Source organism: Panthera onca, chromosome B4 (genome assembly GCF_046562875.1).
Source record: "Panthera onca isolate mPanOnc1 chromosome B4, mPanOnc1 haplotype 2, whole genome shotgun sequence".
Taxonomy (NCBI): domain Eukaryota; kingdom Metazoa; phylum Chordata; class Mammalia; order Carnivora; family Felidae; genus Panthera; species Panthera onca.
Window position 1 is genome coordinate 102,965,970 of NC_138345.1, and position 25,994 is coordinate 102,991,963.

The 25,994-nt window shown below is 36.4% G+C and overlaps 1 protein-coding gene across 1 annotated transcript in view; it reads left to right on the forward strand.

The window, feature by feature from the left end:
• Positions 1–25,994, forward strand: part of OTOGL (otogelin like) — a 146,825-nt gene that overhangs the window by 44,990 nt on the left and 75,841 nt on the right. Inside the window, exons 18-25 of the mRNA XM_060656875.3 lie at positions 2,036–2,160; positions 5,324–5,533; positions 8,002–8,167; positions 8,998–9,072; positions 11,626–11,678; positions 13,251–13,413; positions 17,402–17,509; positions 18,258–18,396. Coding sequence (XP_060512858.3) covers positions 2,036–2,160; positions 5,324–5,533; positions 8,002–8,167; positions 8,998–9,072; positions 11,626–11,678; positions 13,251–13,413; positions 17,402–17,509; positions 18,258–18,396 — 1,039 coding nt within the window. The remainder of the gene's footprint in view (positions 1–2,035; positions 2,161–5,323; positions 5,534–8,001; positions 8,168–8,997; positions 9,073–11,625; positions 11,679–13,250; positions 13,414–17,401; positions 17,510–18,257; positions 18,397–25,994) is intronic.

The window sequence follows — 25,994 nt, forward strand, 5'->3', positions numbered from 1 at the left end:
ATTTGTTGGTAGGTCAGAATATCAATATCTTTATCAGATTCATGAAACAGACTATATTAAGTGGCTTGGCTAAAATGTGCAGAAAAGAAGTTTAAGCCTTCTTTCTCTTTCTTGTTTATCAGAATGGGTTAGCAGTCAGTGTTTAACAGATGGCAGATCTGTCTGCCTCTTTCTCAGGCACCAGTCGCCTCCATGTATAAACATTCAGGCATGATAACAGTGCAGGATAATATTTCAGAGTCATAGATAACTTTTGAACATTGTTTAGCTTTCTAACAAAACAGTTAAAATTCTTTACTTCATAGAGGTTAATGTGAATCTGCAAACATAGTGGAATGGAAAATATTAATTACTTGAAAATCTTATTACAGTAATTTAAGTGTGGTGAGCCCAAACATTGTTTTATAGAATGAAAACGCAATAAATAAATGGGTCTACATTTTAGTTCCTCCTCTTTTTTGTATTTATTAAGTGGATTAAGTGAAATAAGAGAGTCCATCTCTGAGTCCATTCCTCCTGGGAACCCTGGCTACACCCATCACCTTGACCTATTTTATTGTCCTTTGAAGCGTTGAAGAGAGAAGGAGAGGGGAGACAAAGCAAAGAGCTAGTGCTCTTTAATTTCTTTGAGTCTCAGTATTCTTGTTTGAACAAAATGAGATTTTGGATTAGGTGTTTGTTATAATGCTTTAGAGTTCTAGAATGGTTTACTTTTGAGGAATTGAGAAAGAGAAAGGGTGGGGACAGAGGATGAGCATTGTGGAATGGCTTGTGAAGCTCCTTTTTATTCTCCTCTCTCAGCTTCCGTGGTGAGAAGCTCCATATAGTTGCTAGTGGCTGAGGTCAGTGGTAACCAAAGTAGCTAATTTAATAGGACAATATAGACAGCTGAGATAAAGCCTACTCTACTATTTGGCCATGTTGTTGGGGCTTTCATTAGTCAAGTTTTGCTTGGTCAAAGCTTCCTACAGGAGACCTAACCCAATCTGATCCTTTTTTTTTTTAATGTTTATTTATTTTTGAGAGAGAGAGAGACAGAGTGTGAGAGGTAGAGAGAGAAGGAGACACAGAATCTGAAGCAGGGTCCAGGCTCTGAGCTGTCAGCACAGAGTCTGATGTGGGGCTCAATCTCACAAACCGTGAGATCATGACCTGAGCTGAAGTGGGACGCTTAACCAACCGAACCACCCAGGTGCCCCTCCAACCTGATTCTTTAGGTCGCTTTGACAATGTCTGGTACAGTGTCCAGTCAGGATTTTCACTTATTAAATAATGGTTGATGAGTTATTAAACCTTGATTAAGCCCCTGCTGGTGGGGGCATTTTAGTGTTTGTCCCTTAAGTGTTATTGTGTTTATAAGCCTGGTGTCAGAAGGGTAGATGTTTCTCTTCCATTTTGGTTTGCTGAGGATACTGAAGTGAGCAACTTTGGATGAAGTAGGGCTTTTATACCATCTTCCCTCAATTTTCTTTTGGTTTGTTTGCCTAACTTCAGGATGGGACCTCAGTATTTCAGTCCTCATAATGGAAATTGAAATACTGAATCAGAAATATAGGATATTTATATTTGGGACATTTGTCTTTACCCTAAAAGAATCATGTGAGCTACCTGCATCTACCTCTCCCCATGCACCCTAAACCACACACACATTAATGATTTGGTTGTGTGAATGATGTTTCATTAAATTGGTGAGAAGTGGGGTTTGAATCTTGGCTCTGATGCTCACCCGCTGAGTGAATGTTAATATTTCTCTGAGCTTCTTCTCTCCTTTCTCTTTAAAATGGGAATCATATTTTCTTCACAAGCCTGAAGCAATTATTAAATAAAACCATATATGTTCACAATTTGACCCATTATAAATTCTTAATAACCAGAAGCTAATATCGCACATGTTTTTTAAAAGATAGAACATTTTAAGCTCTAAGTTTTCTTTGTAAGTTAAAAAAAATTGTATTCTCCGTTTTCAATATTTGAAGACTATGAAGTAATGAAATGAATGGGAGAGGCTAAGATGCATGTTATCTTTGCTTTTTAGGTCTCCATCAGGCATGATAGAAGGCACCCCTCAACTTCACGCGTATGCTTGGAGAGTTTCCTCCACTTGTTTTGCACCTGTTCATGTTCCTATGGTGGACCCCTGTAACATTAATCAACAAAACAGTAAGTCTTTCTTCCTGCATGCAAACCTGGAGGACAGTTCCATGTATTACTGTCATCTTAAACAATTCGATAATTAGATATGCCTCTTTAAGTAATCTAGGTTATTTTTTATAAAGAACTCCAGAAAATGACTATCTTGTTTCCTGGTTTGCATTCATAAATTTACTTATTTTAGGTGTTGACACCTAAATCCCTAAACTCTTCACAAATGTAGGCTAGCATTTTGGAGATGTCAGATTCTTTAAATTCTAAAGGAAAATCTCTGGAAATACTGTAATAATGCAGTTATAGTCTTGTGATATTTGACTTGAGCTCCACAGTGTGACAGCTCATGTGGATTCTTCTATTGCTATCACATTCATTACCGGCTCTTACTCAGACAGCATGCTATGACTTCATAAGCAGGGGCCAGCGATCCAAGGAGGTCTGTGCCATCAAGTGTGCAACAATTTGAGAGGGTCATGCTCCAGAGTTCCAATCTGCAATGACAGTGTAACAAACAATGCCAAGAATTTATCCTGTACTTGTTTTTTGTTTTGTTTTGTTTTTTTTTTTACAAAAGCCACAGCAAACCATGTGAAAGTCTATTTCACTCATCAATAAAATGAGATGTATTGTTATATACATATATTTTGCAAAATGACTATGAAAAATTAATATGTATGCTTAAATAAATATTTTTATAATTTTAATTTGTTCCTTTAATTGTTTTGGCTAATTTATTGTTTCTAGGTAGCTATTTTTTATACATTATTAATGTTGTTTGAGTACCTATACAAACCCAGTACAATTTCTGGAATTTTTGGTGATTGTTTGGGAGGAATCTTTTGATTATTACATGATCCTTAGTATTAACTTATAGTTTTGATGTACTGGAAAGAATATAAGGTAATGCTTTCAGTGCTGCTAGCTTTTTGTCTAAGCTGGGTTCTAAACTTGTAAAAGATTGTTAACTTCTGTGGTCATTTTTTCTATCAGTAGTAAGAGTATTAGGCTAAAGTCTTGTGGTCTCTATAATTCAATAATTTTTTTAAAAAAGTTTATTCATTTATTTGAGAGAGAAAGAGTGAGGAAAGCAGGGGATGGGCAGAGAGAGAGAGAGAGAGAGATAGAGAGAGGGAGAATCATAAGCAGGCTCCACACTGTCGGTGCAGAGCCCAATGTAGAGCTCAATCTCACAAACGGTGAGATCATGACCTGGGCTGAAATCAAGAGTCTGATGCTTAACTGACTGAGCCACCCAGTTGTCCCTATAATTCAATACTTTTAATCTCACTCCCATTCAACGATACTTTCCCCCCATTCTGTCTTAAAATGTCTACTAATAGATTCCCTTCTCCTTCAATTAGTCTTGCTCAGTTTGTTTCTAACTTTCTCAATTCTCTCTTTGATATTTCAGCAACTTTATTTTTTGTTTTTTAATAACATGTAAAAGCTGGAGTAGAGTCCAAATGGCAAATTCAATTTCCCTCCGGTCTTTTCTTTATGACCTCCCTGTTACATGCCATTTTATTACGTATATGTTTTATCACTTTTATCCCCCTATCTCATGTCTTCTATGACATATATTTTAGATATAATCCTCCTTCAACTTTGTCGTGACCTACTTTAAAAATTTCAAATAGGTAAATTTAGAAAAATCCCCAGAGAAAGGAAAATAAATAAAAGCAATAATTCTGAAGGATATTTTTTCACAAGGATCTTCTTGAATCACCCTTTTACTTAATGTTAGTAGGAATATTTTTTGATCTATAAATCCTTAAGGCACACGGTAAAAGCCCCACTGATGTATTGCTTTGCTTTGGCATTCCTGGGGATTAGAAGAATGCATGCCAACACAAAGCTGTTATAGTCTAAGTTACTTATTTTCGTATACAGTGCAAAAATATAATACTCAGACAATTACCATGTGTTTCCTTACCAAAATAAGTATATTTACAATATGCAACAAAATACATTCAGGTGTTTTTTTTCTTTTAAATTCCAGCTAGTTAACATATAGTGCAATATTAGTTTCAGGTGTAGAATTTAGTCACTTCTGTACAACACCCTTTTTGTGCTCGTCACAAGTGCCCTCCTTAATACCCATCACCTATTTAACCCTTCCCCCCACGCATTTTCCCTCCAGTAACCCTCAGTTTGTTCTCTAGAGTTAAGAGTCTGTTTCTTGGTTTGCCTCTCTTTTTTTTTTTGGCTCCTGTGTGCATTATCCTGTGTGCATATGGTATTTGTCTTTCTCTAACTGGCTTATTTTGCTTAGCATAATACTCTCTAGTTCCACCCATGTCATTGCAAATGGCAAGACTTCATTCATTTTTACGGATGATTTTTTTTTTTTTTTTTGGAGAAAGATGGGATCTAGATTGCTGTGTCAAACTTGGTTACTCCTATGATTCTATTTGGTCATTCTCAAGGGAAAAGTCAAGTGATTTCAAGAAGTGATTACATAGACCTACATTTCATAGCCTTTAGTATGTGGCCCAACCCCTAATTTCTATTCATTATTCATTTATTCATGCATTCATAGATTCATTTATCAAACATTGTTGTCAGACATTGTGCTCTGTTCATTGTGTCTTGTGCAGACATTGTATTCAATGACTATATGGCAACTGGCACATTACCATTTACCCCAGAGACTTTGTTGGAATGAGATGATTCCCAATCCTTCCTGGATAATTGTGTATTTCAGGGAGTTGCCATAGCATCTACAATCTGGCACCACTATTATTGTGTGTGGCTGTCTGGAGATAAGCCTTCCAATACTCACCAATTCTTTATAGCAGAATTAGGGTGATTTTCTATGATGATCCTTGGGCAATGGGGTGATTGTGGCCATTTATATTGGCCCTTCTGTAACTCATATTATTCAGGTAGAGCACAATATTTTTTTGCTAAAAGATTATTAAATACGGGTTCAGTGCTGCCACCAATATTATTATAAGTAAAGATAAACCAACAAAATAGTATAAATGGAAAATATTGGCTCTTGTTGAAAATAATAGGCAATTCAGTACACCTAGGAAAGCAAGATGCTTGGTTTGTTCTGGAATTTGGTACTTAAGGGTAAGATCTAGACTAGTAAATGAGGTGCTGATGTTTTTGTTGTTGTTGTTATGTATGTATGTATGTATGTATGTATGTATGTATTTTTGTCTTTTAGTTGGATACGCAGCACACTGTGATGTTATCCACCAGGAGCTCTTTGCTCCTTGCCACATCTACATTAGCCCGGGGCTATACTCTCAGCTGTGCCGCCATGATGCATGCAAGTGTGGAAGCGCCTGTCTATGCAATGCTCTTGCCCACTATGCCTACCTCTGTGGCCAGCGTGGTATCAGCATCGATTTCAGAGCTCAGATTTCATTCTGTGGTGAGTATGATAATGGCACAGATAAAGATGATCAGATGACACTTTAGGGATTTTTGTGTTGGTAATTACTATGTTTTTTTCTTTTTAAAAGAAAGGTCAGTGTCGCCTAAGATATTTGGAATATGAGTATAGTGTGCAAACCTGAAAAACAAATGAAATACTTCATTTCTTAAAATTGGATGTATATTGGATAAGACACCAATATTTTTTTTTTGCTGTTTTTAATATGAGCATTATTAGAGTTGTAACTGCATGGTTTGAGGTATGGAATGGAAATAATGTGAAAAATTATAAAAAAATTATCATAGAAATGTCATATCTAAGTATTGGAAAGTATGGAAAAGCATTATGTGATGTGGTAACACAGGTGATTTGTAGTTAAATAGGTAAGTTATACAACAGGTAATTATCTCATGGTTTTGGTGTCTGTTGTCTCATTCATGGTAGATTGTTTCCTTTCTTTTTCTTTTAAATTAATTAATTAATTAATTAATTAATTAATGACAGAGAGAGAGAGACAGACAGACAGAGACAGAGAATCCCAAGCAGGCTCTGCACTGTGTGGAGCCTGATGGGGGGCTTGAATTCATGAGCCGTGAGACTGTGACCTGAGCTGACATCAAGATTGACATCAGATGCTGACATCAGATGCTTAATCAACTGAGCCACCCGGGTGCCCCGACTGTTTTCTTTCTTTATGTGTTCTATAATTTTTTTATGAGTTAATCTTTGTTAATCTACCCTGCCCCTTTTAGTATCTTTTATGACCTGGATTTTAGGACCATCACTTTCTCCACACCCTCCCCCTAAATGTTTCATAAAACTTTTTCCTATCACTCCAGGGGTATCACTGGCCAGTTTTGATATTAATTTCTCAGCTTGGGTTTTCTAAGACAAAAATAATGTCAGTATAAAAGTAATGTAGATGCCTATGCCACACTGTACAGGTTGTAGATCTGGGATTTGATTTCTCAGAGGATAACTTTGTTTCATCATAGGTCCCACAGAATTAGAGAAGCTTTCCTGGCATCTTCCTGTACTATGATCAGATTTCTTCTAGTCCGGGAGTTGGCAAGTGACACCCTTCAGCTTTCTATGTTTTTGTAAATAAAGAGTATTGCCCATAGGTTTACATGTTGTCAATGGCTGCTTTTGAGCTACAAGGGCAGAGTTGAATAGCTGTGACAGAGACAGTATGACCTGCAAAGCTGAGGCCATTTACCATTTGGCCCTTTACAGAAAAAGTTTGCTGATCTCTGCTCTAGTACAGCTCTCAGCTGAGGACCCGAGGGTCCAAATTAAAGTTCTCCCAGTTCCTCCCTTGCTTTGTGAAGGATAAGCTCTCATTTTCTTTTCCACACGAGTTAAATGTAAGGCTCAAGATTACCTGGACCCATTATCCCTCTTTCCTCTAAATTCTGGATTTTATTTCCCTCTTCTCATGTGGTACCTGAGGAGATGAGCCCTCCCCCATTGTTTTCCTCACAAGATCAGTTATACATTTAACATAATTTCAATTATGTTTTATCCAGCATTTTCTAGGTTTTATTTTTAAAGGTGTGTTTTAGATTATTTTAGTTTGCCTAATTTTGGTTTGGTCTAAAGAGATATTGGAAAGATTTAGAAAAAAAGTATGAACACAATTCAGATAGTGAAAAATAAAAGCTATGAATATGGATCATTTAAGTCAAGTTTTGCCTTATTTGTAGGAGTCTTACAGTTTACTTAGGTTTAAATAATGTCACCAAGAAGATGATGTCAATATAGCAGTGAATACATCTAAAATGTGACATCAGGAAGGTTATTTGGACATGTAAAATACCTTAAATATTAAAAAATATGGTATAGGCTATTAAAGACTGTTAGGGAATGTCACATTAAAACCGTTTCAAAAGAGGATACGTCTGTTCCACTCCTATTGAGGCAAATACAGTTGATCATTGAACAACGTGGGAGTGAGGGGCACTGATCTCCCACCCACCCACAGTCAAAAACCGCTATAATTTTTGACTCTCCCGAACACTTAGCTACTAATCACTTACTCTTACCCACAAGTCTTACTGATAATATAAACAGTCAATAAACACACATTTTGTGTATGTATTATGTAGTATATTCTTACAATAAAATAAGCTAGAGAAAAGAATGTTAAAATCATAAAGAAAAGAAAATACATTTACTACTATTCTGTATTTGTTGAAAAAATCCAAGTGTAGGTAGACGAACGCACATAGTTCAAACCTGTGTTGTTCAAGGGTCAGTTGTAAGCATTTTATTTATTTATTCGCTTATTTATCTATTTGCTTATTTGTTTATTGTTTCTGTTCAAAGCCTCTATAATGTTCTAAGCTTATTGATGTAATATATCTTTGTTTTTCATAACTTATGTCTATCATAGACCTAGAGCCCAGCGTAAATGCCTCCGTACCCTGTGACAATTCTTCTCAACTGATGCTCCTTCGTCCTAGGGGTCGTGTGTCAGAAGGGAATGCTGTACCATCACTGCTCTTCCTTCTGCCGCCGCTCCTGCACAACTCTCGCTGCCCCTGAGCAGTGTAACGATGACTGTGCGGAGGGCTGCAACTGTCCTGAAGGCAAATACTACGAAGACACGCTTAGCTTTTGCGTGCCCATGTAAGTCACCGGAATGGGTGGTCAGGATCCAGTGTTTCTCTCTCCTTTTTCCTTACAGGTTAAATGGAGTTTCATGCTTGTTTCATTTCTCTCTCTCTCTTTTTTCAAATTTGATTGACTCAGCACCATTTACTGGAAAATAAATTTTCTCCACTATTGAACAGCTACTTTTTCCTTAAAATAAGTGTGCGTATATGCAAAGATCTGCATGTGAGTTGTTTCATTAATGTTTCTTAATGTCTTTACCTTTCCTTACTTGTTTTTTTAAACCCTGTACATGTTTACTAGCCGCAGGAAGAGCTAAGAAATGTGATGGTTCATCCCAAAGTTTATTTCTACTTGTTTTAACCATATCAAAATTAATAACAAAGTTTGTTTCACAGTCACATGACAGTGCTTTTAGGAGCAAGATTGGACTGTCTATCAGGACTCAGAAATTCCTCCGATCTCATGTGAGATATAGGCTTTTGTCTTATAAGCTGAAATGATGTATCAATTGTTTTTCTCTGAAGTGCATTCAGGGACATTGTTTTTTTTAATTTTAATTTTAATTTTTTTTTTTTTTGCGACGAAAACAACACAGTCTGTACTGTGACTAAGACGTTACAGAATTTGTACTATAGAAAATACAATCTGGAAGTACACAGGACTCCAGATGTAACCAGTTCCTACCATTCATATAACAGAATTGCATGCCAGCTCCTAGAATAATGTCATCTTTAGAGTATGCCTCAGTTACCAACTCAGAGCATAATGTCTGCTTGATTTTAGTGTTTTTTTTAAAATTTATATCCTATTTTATTAACTTAACCTTTTTTTTATTATTACAGATTTCACTGCCGGTGTCACTATAGGGGCAGCGTTTATCAACCTGGGGAGCTCATCCCAACACCGTCGGGCTTATGGTAGATTTTAATGATGGGGATGTACTTGACAACATGTACTAATACGATTTTTTAATCAAAACTGTAAATTTAAATGTGACTTCTGTAATTTCAAATATACAGAAAACTTTAATGTGGCCTTTTAAGCCATATATTTTTAAAATTTTTGATGTTTTATTTTTATTTTTGAGAGACAGAGAGAGAGACAGAGAGACAGAGCACAAGTGGGGGAAGGCAGAAAGTGAGGGAGACAGAAGCAGGCTCCAGGCTCTGCGCTGTCTGCACAGAGCCCAATGTGGGGCTCGAACCCATGAACCGTGATATCATGACCTGAGTCGATGTCAGACGCTTAACCGACTGAGCCCCTCAGGAGCCCCTAAGCCATATATCTCCTACATTTCAGCAGGGAATGCCCAAGTCTTATGCTCATAACTGCAGAAAACAGTTACGAATTGAAGCAACATGGAAGCCCTTTAATTAATTTGGTTCTCAGATAGAAGTATGGCAAGTTGCTGAGAGGTTTCAGTTGGCCTGAACCACATCACACACTGGAGTCAGTGAACCCCCTCCCTAGTGACGTTGATCCTAGTGAGATAACACTTATTCATGGCTAACACGCTTTCCTGTTGTAACCTGTTGGTTGAAAATGAGGACACATCCATGCAGCAGTCCACACTTACTTTCATCCAACTCCTAAGCTCCCTCTTTCAGTGGCACCAGAGGAACACCTGACAGAAGATAATAGTAACGGTAACGATAATAATAATGTTACCTGGCCATTTCCGTGCACGTTCTGCAGTCCTGGTACCATTCTACACGTTTTATGTCTATTACTAAAACACTCATCACTGTACCCCTAAGAGATTGGCACTGTTGCTTTAGCCCCAGTGTACAGGTGAGGAAAATGAGGCACAGGCAGTTAAACAACTTGGGAACAGAGCCGATTTTCAATTCTGGGGAACCTGGCTCTGCAGTGCTTGCTCCATTGACCACTTTGCTCGGCAGCTTATTTTGTATCTATGGCAGAATGCTGTTTATGGTCAATTTACCTTTGTTGTTGTCTCCATCTCCCTTCCTATCACCCCTCGATCAAGACACAAAGGCAACCTGCTCTTGAATCTTCTTCTCCTAGGTTTTGCTACCGGCCAGTTTCCCAAACTAATTTGGGAGCCATTTTTGACTTTTTCCTCCTGCTCAACATTTCCAGCCAGTAACTGCCAACCACAGTGGACTTTTTACTTTCTGGATATGGGTGAAATTCCTTGCCTCGTTCCCAACCCTACTTGCTAGCAATGTCTCTCACTGTCTCTTTTTTGGACATTTCCACCTGGTTTTCTTGCCTCTAGTCTTGCCCCCTTCCACATTACCTCAGTGTTATATCTGTTTAGAATTTAAAGTAATTGGATTTATTTCAGTAAACTTGGCAAAAGGAACCATCCCACCTCAATAAGGAAAAAAAAAATTCCATTAGTGTAGTGACCTCACGTACCATTCCTCTCAAAAAGCCTATGTCCCAGAGAGAGTATGATACGGAAGACCAGGATCTGTGCCCTGAGATCTGTATGTCTCAGTTCCTCTCTGTCATGCACAGTGTGAGTAAATCATAGCTCTGAGTGTCATTTCAGTGTTACATGATGCATAAGCATAGTTTTCATGTGATATGGCCATGTATGTTAGTCTGCTTCTTCATCTGGGCTCAAATATAGAACACATGATCTGGTCCAAAGCTGAAGTAAAAACTGTCTATGTTGGAGTTATTCAGAAATGATGTGTTTGTTTCCTATCTTGATTTCTTCTTTACATTGAGATATAATTAAGTGATACCTTCTTAAGGGATTTTCAAGATTAATCTTGCTTGATTTGCTTTGCCGTATGCCCTGAATTTAGATCCTAATTTGCAAGGAAAATGTGACTCCACTCTATCTTCAACATTGCTGCCAGATGAGTTTTCTAGAATTGGAACCAACCATATTACTTCTCCACTTAAGGTCTCTGGGATAAATAAAGTCTTAGCGTCTTAATGGAGGTGGCCTTTGCCTCTTTGCCACCTACGTCTCCGGTCACTTCTTGCGTTGTACTGTGTTACACAGAACACCGTTCTACCACATGTGGCTTTGTACCACATCTCCTCTGAGTGTCATAGCCTTCCTGCTTTATCCATATCATAACCTCCATCCATTCTTTAAAACTGTCCTGACTTTACCTTCTTTGACTGTCTTGATGTCAGTTGCCAACAGATTTTAAGACATTTTTCTGTGCTTTACTTCTGTATCTTAAACATATTTCCATGTTGCATATGTCACACTGCATAAATTATTTATTTATATGTCTTCCTTTCTTATTAGAACATAAGCACTTGGATAAAGGCTATGACTTTCGGTTTTTGTATCCCCCATGCCCATTGCAGTGCCCCACACATACATGTTTGATAAATATTGAACTGAAATAGCTCTCTTCAGTGTTGGAGCTGAAGTTTGGATCAAGCTAAGCCAAACACTTATTTGATTGTTTTTGAAATACAGAAAAAACTGAGTTGTGGCTTCATGAATTAACTATTTGTTTTGCTTCTACTAGCCAGTGTTCAAATGGGACTGTGAAATGTGATGAGCCAGCAACGCCCTCTACTGGTAAGATCTAGTAGATGTTCTCCTTAAAGAGCATGCAGCTCCAACCCTGCTGCCATTTTTCTGGAAATCATAAATCCATCACAGCCTTCCTTGCCAATGTGCATGAATATAGTCTTGGAAATATTCCTCAATATGGTGCTCCAGTGCTTCCTAACTTTTTTCACTTTCATAATTATAATAATTGTAGGACATCCTGGGGTGACCTTGCAAGGCTGCTGAGGAGCAGAGCTGATCGCCCTAGGGGATGTTGTTGCCTAGATGCTGCCTACCCCAGAACCACTTCAGGTGCACGGAGGGCTTTAGGCATATGTATCCAGGCACCTGTTGGAACCCACTTGTGGAGCAGTAATTGCCAAACTAGACCAGGACTTCTCAGATTTAATGTGTACACAATCACCTGGGGACCTTGGTAAAACATTAATTCTGATCCAGCAAGTCAGGGATGATGTCTGAGACTCTACATCTCTGCTTATGACCAAGGTGATGTCATTGCCACTGGTTCTTGGACTCTAGGACTAGCAGCCATTAATTAAAAATGTCTTCTAAGATGACATCTACTTCCATCTCTATTTAGAATCCCACTTAACACTTGCTAATCATTCCTGAAAATCCTATCTATTAGGGAACCCTATAAATTATTTATTTTCACCATAATGCCTCAAATTTTTAGTTACTGTTTAGAAATTCTAGGGAAATCATAAACAACACTACTTTCATTGCTTATAACAGATAGCGTCTAGACTGATAAAAAGGAGCTATTGTTTTATTTATTTGCATGGTCTTGTATACGCTATTATAAATTAGCCTTGATTTATAGGCCCTGGATTTGCATAATGATAAGGATTCAAGCTATCTAGAAGCTATCTAGGCTTCTTTACAGGGTATGTTCAAGGACCACACATACTCAGTAACAACTGGGCCGTCCTTTTCTTGTCCCATTTGCTACAGTGTGGCTGAGAATAAAGAGGGGAAAATCCAGGTGGCCAGACTTCTCACAGAGGAATGCACAAGATTTGATCCTATTGGCCCCAAACAAGGGAGCTTGTTTAATCCCTCTGAGCCCAAAAACTTTCTGGAAGAATATGTAGCCCTTACCCTGTCTATAATTATGTTTACTTCTGCACTTCTACAGTATAGTGAGGATTGATATAAATAATGACTCAGAGGTGGAGCAAGATCTAAAAGTATTATGTGTTCATTGTAAATACACAGCTTTGTAAGAGCTTCAGTATATTATATTACCAGTCCCCCCCAAATTGAAAATGTATGTTTGGATTAATCAAAATACCCTGTTTCTTGACCTCAGAAAATTACATAATTATTGCTTTGGGGAAGGCAGTTAAGATTTTCAAACTCAAAATAGGTTTTAAACATTTAGGAGACAAAAGAGTCTTCCTAGAAAAGGTTTGTAAGCTCCTCAAACATTACAGAGTCAGAGCATCATCTAATAATAACTGGTAAGATATTCTATGGTGAATTCTGCTTTGATGACAAATGCATGTCAATATGGTTATTTGTCTGTGGAGGAAATACAATGCTAAGGGTATTTTATCTGTGCCTTTTTCTCTAAAGTTCATGCCTGTCCCGAGGGAAAAGTGTATTTTGACTGCAGATTTCCTGACCCTGAATTGCCAGCTGGTGGTGTAAATTGTGAGACTACGTGCGCAAACCTGGCCATGAACTTCACTTGCGCCCCATCCTCACCCTGTATAAGTGGCTGTGTTTGTGCTCCAGGGTAAGTCTCTTTTTTAAAAAAAATTAGAGCATTCAGGATTTGACAGAAAATGCAAGAGCTCTTAATAACATTATTTATAAACATAGCTAAAATTGTTGATCTGCCTGGTGGTTAACTTTGAGTTGGTAACTAGGAGACTATTGTAATTATTTTGTCATACTCATGTAATATATCACATATGTTATATTTGAAATACTACATACGACATATAACAAATGATTCAATATGTCACACATATGTTATATATACAATATTATTAAAGTAATACAAAGAATTGAGGAGAGGATTCATATCAGGATGGACTTGGCATTTATCTCCTGGTTTAACTGCAATTTTGGAAAGTGATAGTGACCCAGTGTCCATTCAAAATACTTTAAGTGCATATCTTTTGTATATTCTGTGGTGCTGTTAATGTCGTTGAAGTTAAGTTATAATAGTGATGCTAATGTTTTATTTAATAGATGTTACAGAAACTGGTGTGTTGAGGCTACATAGGGCAGTGGGTAATAGTGGGAACTCTGGCTTCAAACACACCAGAGTTCAAATCCCAGCTCTGCTGGCGTTGGCTGAATGATTATTCCGCAAGTTTCTTTTAAGCTGTTAGGTTTGTGAGATATGGTGTGTGTCTACTACTATCTTTGTAATTTCTTTAGTAGCAGTAATACCTTGTACACAGGAAAAGCACATACAGAATCTGGCAGCTATCAGCTTCTTCACAGGCACATATCACATCTGGTCTCACTGGCCCTCCGTCTTCTGGTAGTGAATTGAGGCAGTGCATAGAGAGAGGCCACCTAAGGCAAACAGGTCACCCATTCTTCCTTGGTGAATATATTCACACAGAGGGATTCCTGAGCTCAGTTTGTGTAAACCATGAGCAAAGAAGAAAGAGGTTTTGTGGTCTGTTTCTCAAGAGAGTTGCATTTGTCTAAATGGTCCCCATCTGGAATAAGTAAAAGAGTCAAGTGACTTGGGAATGTACCCGTCTCTTTAGAAAGGAAGGACATAAGAGATTGAAAGAATGACTTCCCATGCATGGGAAAATAAAGGCAGGTAAAAATCAAGTTATAGAGCAGATGAGCGAGGAAGACATTTTAGTAAAAAGGACAAGGGAAATATAATTATTATTACGCTAAAATAATTGAAACCTACAACATTGCTTCATTTATTTGATTTGATTGTGACTCAAGGATGTATGGATGATTAGATAAAGCTGCATCCTAATTTTGTTTCATATGTTTGCAGCTGATGCCATTATTTATTTATTGTTATCTATTTACTGTTACCTTTGACTTTTAGTTCAACAATGATTTATTTATTTACTTGTCTAACTTCAATACAAAAATTAAAGAAATTTTCTCCCACCTTGTCGTCTTATATTGAAGTAAATATAGTTGGAATTAACTAAGAGGCCTCTGAATGATTTGGAAATAATTTTATTACATAGAACTTTATGTTATAAAGTTATTCATGGTAATACTATTTGGATTGTCTTCCATATGATCTTGGCTGGCTTATTTTAGGGCAATAAACCTGGTGTCACCAGTTTTCGTGGAGCTCGTCATCATGACAGCAATTTATCGAGTCTGAAAAATCCTCAGACCTCAGCTTAGAAATCACTGTGGATTAAAGAAATAGGAAGTAATAGAGTGGAAAGAGTCATACAGAAATGGGTTCAAATATTGGCTCTCCTTATTGGCTGAAGTATCTCAGGACAAGTGACTTAACCACCTGGAATCTCAGTTTCCTCTTTTTTAAAACGTACATACAAATATCTATTTCATGGGGGTGGAGTATGTGCAGTGCACCATCATACGGCACTCATGTGTGGCACACTGTGTTGAGCTTCCGTGTCGTAGGGGGGCGCTACTAAAATACATATATACGATAACGACAGAATCTACCTTATGGGATTGTCACTAGGTTTAGGTGAGTTAGTGCTCTATTTAAAGTGGTTAGAACAGTGTCTGGGCCGTAGAAAGCACTCAAAAATATATGTTTGTGCTGTTGATTTTATTATCTTTGTGAGACATTTAATGAAGTACTTGCATTGGAGGATTCATTGCGATGTAATGAAGTAAAGTAAATGTGTTTATAAATTTCTATGTATAGGGAGTGTGGGACGTAAAAGATTGCATTAAACTAAGTCTTAAATGATGACAAGTTTTTCAGGAGGAGCAAGGGAGGAGAAGGGTTTTCCAGGCAGAGGAGACATGGCAATGCCCAAGGAAAGTGGCTAGAAGTTTGGGAGGGTTGAGCTGAGAAAATGCAGACTGTAGGACTCTGTTGTCTGGAGGGAGAAATCTAAATGAGATAACGCAGCATTTATAGAGGTAGGTTCATTTATTCACCTTCACTCAACAACTGAGTGTCTGGTATTATGCTAGACATTGGGACGCAATCATCAAGATACTCATGGTCTTCCCCAGTGGAGCTTGAAGTCTAATGGACAACATGTACATTGAATAAGGAGTTACAGTGCTGTGCTAGAAGAGATGTGAGAGTGAAAGCAGAGAAGGAAACAAATGGCATCATTTCTATTCGAGAGAAGAGGCAAGAATTCAGGATTCCTGACTTCTGTTAATTTTGATAGCATTGAATTATAACATTTTATTTTATTTTTGAAAAATTAAAATATTAAAATAATTTTATTTTTGAGAGAGAGAGAGAGAGAGAGACAGAGTGCGAGTAGGAGAGGAGTAGAGAGAGAGGGAGACACAGACTCTGAAGCAGGCTCCAGGCTCTGAGCTGTCAGCATACGGCCCAATGCGGGGCTCAAACTCCTGAGTCATGAGATCATGACCTGAGCTGAAGTCGGACACTTAACCCACTGAGCCACCCCGGCGCCCCTGAATTATAACATTTTGAAGCAAATTCAGAAAAAATCTTCATACAGTTTGTCTATTTTTAGTAGCTATTTGTTTTTATTAGTTTGCCATTATTTTTTTGATAGAGAGAGAGCACGCATGAGGGGTGGGGACAGAGGAAGAGGGAGAGGGAATCTTAAGCAGGCCCCATGCTCAGCTCTCAAGCTCACAACTGTGAGATCATGAGCTGAGCCGAAATCAGGAGTCGGATGAGTCACCCACTTGCCCCTTAAATTATTATATTATAGTTATATTATTATAATTTAAATTTTATTAGTAATATTTTATTATTGTTTATGAAATAAATTCTTGAGAAAAGATTTTAAGAATATTGAAAAATATATGTATATATTTATATTAAGGGTATTGGAATATATATCATATACAATATGTATTTAATCTTCATATCAAAATATTTTGAAAATACAACAAAGTTAATTCTCATTTGAGATTATGAGATGTAATTTTCTATTTCATAGATACTTGAAGATACTTTTTTGTGGGATAATCTTTGAAGAAGGAAATAACACATCAAAGGAAACCAGCAATCAAAGTTTATGTTAATAACCAACAATGTGAAACACTTGATGTAATGCTTTTTATTCAAAGCACATCTTAACTAAATTCTCATGCTTTTAAATTTAAGCACTTCCATAAGGAGCTTTTGATTACTCTCTTTGTCCTGCAACAGAAAATGTTATCTATCTCACAATTTACTATTTTATTGAAAAATCGTTAGACCCCACAGATTGTTTTCTTTTAAGTGGCAAATATTAATAAAAGGAGCCCTTACTTATTCTCTAAATGTTCTTTTCAGAATAGCTCACTGTCACCAGAAATTTAAGCTTCTGTTTTTGTTTTATGGTGCTAAGCAATACCAAAAAGGTTAAAATATTGCATCCAATCACTTGCCTGGCATTTTATTTACTACCATGATAGGCAAGGTACTGTGTGAAAAGAGGGAGATAAAGATTAGATCTGACCCCATCATAGGTCAGATGGAACATGCCTGTGGCAGCTGTAAGGAACATAGATGGTGTTGAATATGACAAGATTGCTGATTTTTTAAAAACTGAAATTAGTAGTTTATACTAAATAGTATTTACTTCTTCACTGGGAAGAATGGCAGAGCACAAAGGAAAGTGTTATGTTCCTGAAAGCTGTCCATGCATCTGGAAAGATTGGGAGTACCTCTCGGGAGAAGTGATTGCTACACCATGTTATACCTGGTAATGAGATCCATTTATTTCACAACGTTTTTCCTAAGCAATTGTATCTGATCATTTTGTATTTACTTAATGTGACTGACTTCAGCAACAAAACAAATCAAGGCGGAGTAAATAAGATTTTAAAGGCATTCAGGAGTTGGTGGAGAGTTACTATCTATAGGGGAATCATACCATTATTTTGGGGCATATTTGTTCAACCCAGAAGAAAACTGAAATGTGAAAGTTTGGAAATTTACTAAAAATATCTCAAGTTTGTAAGAAAGTAATAAATGTTCCAAAGAGAAGATCACATTTAATGGAAATGTTTCTTTTTGGAAATAAGCCAAAACAACACCACAAAACAAAACTGAAATAGAGTTTCCTTAAAATGTGGAAACAAATTCCAAGCTCCTGAACAAGGTCATGTGTAATGTATTTAAACTGATCGAAATATAGGAGATGGCATTGTGGGCTTTTTTGCTGCCATTCAGGACTATATTTGATTTTTCACTCTGGCATCTCTTATCAGATGACCCAAGCACAATTTTTAGGCTTGGTTGTGGTGTCTCAAAGTATATTAAAACAAACTGATAAATATAGGCCTGACTTGTCAGTGTAATAAATGTTATTGAGCCAACTGGCAATATTTCTAAGGGCCATGGGCTCAGTGAATGTTCTTGAATACAAACCTTACAGTGTTTATACTGCTTGAAAACCACTAATTAGAGCCAAATGTCTTAGAAAGATAACTGGCCTTCTTTTTTGATAGTGTTTGTCGACGAGGAATGTTCAATTGCACATATTATCCATGCCCAGCCGTGTGCACAATATATGGGGACCGACATTATCATTCTTTTGATGGACTGGAATATGACTATATCAGTGATTGCCAAGTATTTTTGATAAAGGTATGTCACAACTATGTACTTTTATTTGCACTTGTGTAAAGACTTAATGTGAAAAACAAGTGTGCTGCTCCATGCTATATCAAATCCAAATGTCATTTAAAAAAACCTACAAAAGTTATAGCAATTTTAAACATTCCCTTGACTCATTCTTAAGGTTTATTCTTTATAGGTGATGGGCTAATTCTTAAACTTTCCGTGCTTCTGTTTTGTCATTTGTAAAATGGAGATAATAATTGTAGCTGTCTCCTGGGGGTAGTTCTTAGGATTAAATAAGATAAATGTATGTAAATCTCTTAGATAATGTTTGATATATAGTAAGTGTTCAATAAATGTCAGCCATATTTATTTTTATTGGCTTAGTTTGGTGAATACAAATATAAGACATCAAACCAGCATTGAATAATATATATTGTTTATGGTTATAGCAATAAAGAGACATTACTCTTAATTCTAGACATGTTATCTTGATGCTATCCTGCAGTTAACCCTGGGCTTTGTATATCTGATAAAATCCTTAAAATTTGTCATGTTTAGTGCACTTAGGTTTTCTTTATACCTGAATTTTATTTAAACATCACTGATTCCAGAATTAAATTTCTAAATCTAAAACGTAAGTTTTAGAAAGAAGCTTTACAAGAATAAAGAAAATAACATCTTTTCTTCCAGCAAGGTAACTTGTGATTATCTTGAATGCATGTTTTTTTCCCCCGAGTAAGGCTTTTATGTTATTAGAGGTTTGTGTGTGATCCTGTTCTTTTAAGCATATTTCAACAAAGTAGACACGTTCCTATTTTATATTAGTTCTATTAAACAGAAAACAAACAGTAAAATCGAAAGTGTTCCAAACTTAAACAACTCCTGCTTATGCTTTAAACCATTAAATTTCCCATTTGGGAAATATTCTCAGTCAGCCTCCATTATGAGCAGTTTTAAGTTTCTTAAAGAATAGATCCAAATTTGTCCAGGAAAATTCTAAAGTTGAGAAGATTGGGATCATGCTTTACATTTGTTTTTTCCTCCCCAAGTCATTTTGCAAAATAATGGGCCTTTGGTGAACTATTACTAACTACTTATTTGAGCTGTATGCTCTGCCTGCTTTTTCTTAACCTCTCATTTGTCTTCACGGTAGAGAAATCATACTGTTTACTCGTCTTTTTAAAATAATGATTGTGCAGAAAGCATTTCAAGTAGAATATTTGTCTCAACTCTGGTTCCTGGTGAAATGAAAGTATGTCCTTATGTTTGATGCTGAATGACTAGAGCAGCCTTTTTTTTTTTTTCTTTTCTTTTCTTTTTTTCTTTTTTTTCCTTTTACTGACACTGCACTATAACAGCATTCCATTTTTCAGGCAAGAGCCATTAAAGTTTGGCTTTTAGACTTTTAAAACCTGATTTCCTATCATCACTTTAATTTGCTACTGTATCTTTCTGTTAAAAATCAATACCTCATGTTCAGTTTCAAATTTTAATAAGATGTGTCTGCCTCTATATAAGAAGATATGTCATAGGAGACATGCTTCTAATCTTTTAGTAAGCAATGAAATTTAGGTCCCTAATTTAATATCTGGATTAAGATCTGTCCTTAGAGTTCATGTAGTAAGATTAAGATATGAAGAATATTAAAAGTCTAAATTTCTAAGTTCTAGAATTATATGTGTCTGTTTTTCTGCCAAAGCAGAAGTATTCTTTCTTTTTTTTACACCGACAATGTTTTTTTTAAAAAGAAAGTGTTTATAAAGAATAGACTTCAGAATGTGACTTTTACTGTATTTAATTTGGTAATTAAAGAGAATAAAAACTGGGGCACCTGGGTGGCTCAGTCAGTTAAGCCTCTGACTCTTGATTTTGGCTCAGGTGATGACCTCATGGTTCATGAGTTTGAACCCAGCATTGGAGTCTGCTTGGGATTCCCTCCCTGTCTCTCTATCTCTCTCCCCTCCCCCACTCATACTCTCTCTCTCTCTCTCAAAATAAATAAATAAACCCTAAAAAAAAAAGAATAAAAACTTGCTATTAATAACTAGTTAGAGTTATACTAGTGAATTATTCATTATATTGTAACGGACATTTTCATAAAAATTAATAAATATCATTGTGATATTTTATCCATAAGATTGATCGTCATTATTTTTTTTCTTTTCTAAAAAATATTTTTAAAATTTATTTCTTTATTTTGAGAGAGAGATGGGAGGAGGGGCAGAGAGAGAGAATTCCAAATCCCAAATCCCAAGCAGGCTTCTCTCTGTCGGTGCAGAGCCCAACATGGGGCTTGAACTCACAAACTGTGAGATCATGACCTGAAATGAGATCCAGAGTCAGATGCTTAACTGACAGAGCCACCCAGGCACCCCAGATTGATCTTCATTATTAACCTTAGATATTAAGGTTCAATATTTACTTTGCATTGTAATAGTTTACCTACTTAGATAAACCACCCTATATATTAAAACCTTCTAAAAATATTCAGTAGCTCTTAATAGCATAAGCTTTCCAGTAATTATCTTTTCTTTCTCTTTTTCTTTCTCTTTCTTTCTCTTTCTTTCTTTCTTTCTTTCTTTCTTTCTTTCTTTCTTTCTTTCCTAAATATTTAAATTTACACTCTATGCCTCTATGCTAGGAGCTCTAAGGGTACAATTGTTAAGACATTAGCTTTACCCTCAATTGTTTTATGTTTGGAGAAGTCATTAATAAACAACAAACTAGAAGGCTGGGATAAATTAAAGCTCTCTTGTTGGAATGTAACTGATTTTGACTGGAGAAACAGCAAGCAGGAACGTTTCATGGAGGGGGAGGAACTGATATTACATTACAACTCATTTATTTTTCAGGGTATTGTCAGGTAGATTTCCTCAGTAATGAAGCACCTCAGGGTGGTTTTCTTTTCATGGCATTCTGGTTAGGTGCCTGCTATTTCAGGGACCCAACAGTAGGGGGGTCCTGTGGTAATCTGTGGGCAAAACTCCAAGGGAAATCCCATCCCAAGGAAATCTTTGAACAAGACTGTACACCTCACAAAGGCGACAACTGACAGATGGTCTTGCCTCCCAGGCAGCAGGAATTCATGGATGTTCTGATGGCATTTATAAAACTGGGCCAGTGTCTGTGTGACTGCTCGACTCTCTGCTTTCTCAGCCTTGCTTGTATAACTCCTTTTCTGTATCTTTTATTTTTGCATCAGTTCATTGTTTCTGCTTCCTTGTATTTTAAGCTTGCTCTCGTCTGTTCAGCCCCACTCTACCTTCTATCCTCTTTCTGTCTGTTTACCTTCAAATCTTAATACAAAAAAACTTTAAAAAATCCCCACCATTTTCTGGTTCAAGTGTGAGAGATAATCTACTAGACTAAAGTAGTGTTTTTTTCATGCTTGCATTAAACTCTGTTGGCCCAAGTTGGTACCATGATTGTATCAGGGGTAGCTGGGTGGCCTGGCTGCATCCCGGCCACAGTGTGGAGAGTGGCAAGATCACCCCTTCTGAGTCATTATGTGAGGAAAATGAGTTCTCAAGGAGAAAAATCCAAAGCCATTAAATGATCTCTAAAGAAGCCAAAGTTACCAGAAGGTTGTTTTGATGCACCAGAAGATTCTCATTTAGAGAAAGAACCAGCGACAAAATTTCTGGATGATGTTAATCCTGTTACCAAAGAAGAAGGTGGCCCCAGGGGCCAAGAACCTAACCAATATGGAAACTGGAAATGAAAAGTACACTGTATTGATTTTTAAGCCATATTTTGTTTGTTTGTTTATTTTAATAATTTATTGTCACATTAGCTAACATATAGTGTATACAGGGTAGTCTTAGCTTCAAGAGTAGATTCCTGTGATTCATTGCTTACATACATCACCCAGTGCTCCTCCCAACAAGTGCCCTCCTCAATGCCCATTTCCCATTTTCCCACCCCCATCAACCTTCAGTTTGTTCTCTGTATTTAAGAGTCTCTTATAGTTTGTCTCCCTCTCTGTAAATTTTTCCTTCCTTTCCCCTATGGTCTTCTGTTAAGTTTCTCAAATTCCACACATAAGTGAAAACATATGATATCTGTATTTTTCTCACTGGCCTATTTCACTTAGCATAATACTCTCCAGTTCCATCCATGTTATTACATATGGCAAGATTTCATTCTTTTTCATCGCCTGGTAGTATTCCATGTTATATATATATACCACATCTTCTTTATCAATTCATCAGTTAATAGACATTTGGGCTCTTTCCATACTTTGGCTATTGTTGATAGTGCTGCTATAAACACTGGGGAACATGTGCCCCTATGAATCAGCACTCCTGTATCCTTTAGATAAATTCCTAGTAGTGCTATTGCTGGGTTGTAGGGTAATTAAATTTTTAATTTTTTGAGGAAATGCCACACTGTTTTCCAGAGTGTAGACCATATATTATTAACTTCATAGCATGTTTCATGACAGCTGTCAAATATATAGGTAAAAGTTGGTAGCATGAAAGACCATTTATGGTCTTTATATCCACCACTAATTAATGAAAAAGCCTGAAGACTTCCAAAAGATGATGTAACAGCAATGGAAATGCATCATTCAAATCTCCTCTTATGGGAAGCAGAATTGACTGAGAACCCCGGCTGCTGCCCCATGGGATCCACCACTGTGTTCCTGCTGAAGTCACACTTCCCTCAAGCTGTTCCCAGCCAATGAATGAGTATGGTGGGGTTACAGTAAATGAGTATGCTTGCCCACTCCCATGATGTGTGACATCAGCTCAAAGACTCCCCATTAGCCAGCCCAGAATTTTCTTGGTACTGTGCTGCTGTCTGAGACTCTTCCTACCCAATCTTCCTTTTCTCTCTCTTTCTATTCATTTTCTTTCCTTTTCTCTCCCCTTCACAGGTGTCAGACTCTGCCTACTTTTCCTCTTTATAATTCAAAATGTCTTCCCAATAAATCTCTTCCACATTAAAAAAAAACCAAAAAAACAAAAACAAAACCAAAAAACTCTGTTGGCCCATTGGTGAATGTACTGCTTTGGATCCAAACTGTTGTGGGACATAAAACATGGCTGCTAAGTTTGCTATATCAGAAGAAACTTTGTGTAGGATTGTTTCCCTTAAAAGGGGTAGGGGCTAAGACAGGTGTTTAGATTGACTGACATGTGGAGTAAAATAATATTCTACTTTGAGAGGTGCTGGCATTTTGTTTTGGAATCAGTTGGGAGAATATTTTCTATAAATGTTTGTAGTACCTCAGAATAAAAGATTTGAGGAATCCAAGTGGCACACTGGTGTTGACCTTGTCCCTCTGGCTTTATAATCATTACTTACTATGTTGCTTAGCAGCTCTATAGCATTATCTCCAAATCTAATATTAACTTGAAATACATTAGAAATGAAAATTATAGAAACATGACTCTTAGGAATTGATATTGTCTCAAGTTACTGTCAGCGATAACATGATATTACAAAACAGACCATACAATATAGAATATTTCGTGGAAATTCTGAGTTTAATATAAAGAATAATCTAACAGTGAGGAACTTTCATTAATAATAATAGAAAGGTAATGGCAATAGAAAGCCTTTCAGCTGGCTTTTCACATCCCATAACCTAAATAACTTTTCTCAAGAGGACGAGCGAAACAAAATCCTGAATTACATATTTTTTTCTTATTTGAAAATCATTCATTAAGGCAGAAAATGTGGCATGATTTTTTTGAGTAGTACAATGCCATAATCATCCTAATGACCTTTATTATTCTCCTTTTCAAAATGTAAGCAATGCTTTGCAAAAGGATTGTTTAAGAAGAAGCAAAAGCTCTCAGTTCCTATGAAGGAAGGAAGGAAAAATGGGTCACAGAGGGACACATTAATTACTTTTTCAACACTATTCATTGAAAACCTATCCTCTTGGCACTAGGCTATAGTAATTACATATAAGACAGAAAGAATTTGGCCAAGCCAAAAGGAATATTGAGCTGGCATTCATATTGCTGGTGATATGAAACACTAAGTGTAGAGAATTTATAAGACCTATATGATTTCCAGGTATTTAAAGACTTTTTCACTTTGAAAATAAACACTGACCCATATGTCTAAAAATGAAAAGAATTCAGGAAATGTGTGCAGGCCTTTGAAAATTGAATACAGAGCTCAAAGAGAAATGCCATTTTTTTTTCTGGTGAAATTCCCACCTTTTACACGTTAGTGAGAACACTCTTAGAGCAGTGTAGCTTTTAATTTTTGGAGGGATAAGGACTTTAAAATTTGATGAAAACCATGGACTTTCTTCTTAGAAAAATATAGGTAATCAAAAACAACATTTTACAATGAATTTCTAGGGTCTGTAGAGCTATACAAGCCCATCCAGGAAACATACCAAACAAGAAACCCTGATTCTAGAGAATGTGTTCTTAGTGGATACAGTTGGGAGTGGCTAAAGGAAGGAGGAGGTGAGATGGAGGTGAGGAAGTTCAGAGTGTATGGGCTAAATACCATTCTCCAAAACTAAGGACTCCCTACAACTTGCAGTTGATTTTTCTGCTCAGTCATTGCTAGACCATTCCTAATTTCTCTATAAAAGTAGCATTTTAAAAATTAGGGTTTTGAGCTGTCTCTGCTTTTATTCAGCCAAGTGACCTTGGACAATCCGTTAATCCTTTTTAACTTCACTTTCTAATCTGTAAAGTGGAGATAATTTAAAAATTATCTTAATAATTAAATATCAAAGAAATAATTAAATATAACATGTGTAATGTTCAAAGGAAGCCCTCAAATGATACACATTACTGTATTTACTAACAGTACCGAAGTTTTGTATCTATTTCCATTTTAACCTGTAGGCAAATTATTTAGCCAGAAAACTTTTTAAAAATATAACAAAAGATGTTGCCTCAAATGAAAACATTTCTTTTAAAATTTCTCTGACATATCTTAGGTATTTATTAAAAAGAAACTGTTATGCTAAGTGAAATAAGTCATACAGAGAAAGACAGATACCATATGTTTTCACTCTTATGTGGATCCCGAGAAACTTAACAGAAGACCGTGGGGGAGGGGAAGAAAAAAAAAAGAGGGAGAGAGCAAAACCATAAGAGACTCTTAAAAACTGAGAATAAACTGAGGGTTGATGGGGGGTGGGAGGGACGGGAGGTGGGTGATGGGCATTGAGGAGGGCACCTGTTGAGATGAGCACTGGGTGTTGTATGGAAACCAATTTGACAATAAATTTCATATTTAAAAACAAAGAAAAAAAAAGAAACAGAAACTGGTTGATAAACTTGATCTATAATAGTAAAATAGAAAAAAAAGTTTTGCTAAAACAAAATTTTAATGGACGATATTAGAGATAAATGTTTAAAGATTGAGCTATCAGATGGGTATTGAGGAGGGCACCTTTTGGGATGAGCACTGGGTGTTGTATGGAAACCAATTTGACAATAAATTTCATATATTAAAAAAATAAAAATAAAAAAAAGAAAAAAGAAAAAAAAAGATTGAGCTATCTTGGTTTATTTGCATAAACTTTTTTACATTATTAGATCAAAATGATTTTTATCTTAGAAATAAGATGTATTTTGATTTCAGTACAATCCATTGTTAATCTTGGTCTTTAAAAATTTTTAATAAAAGATAACCAA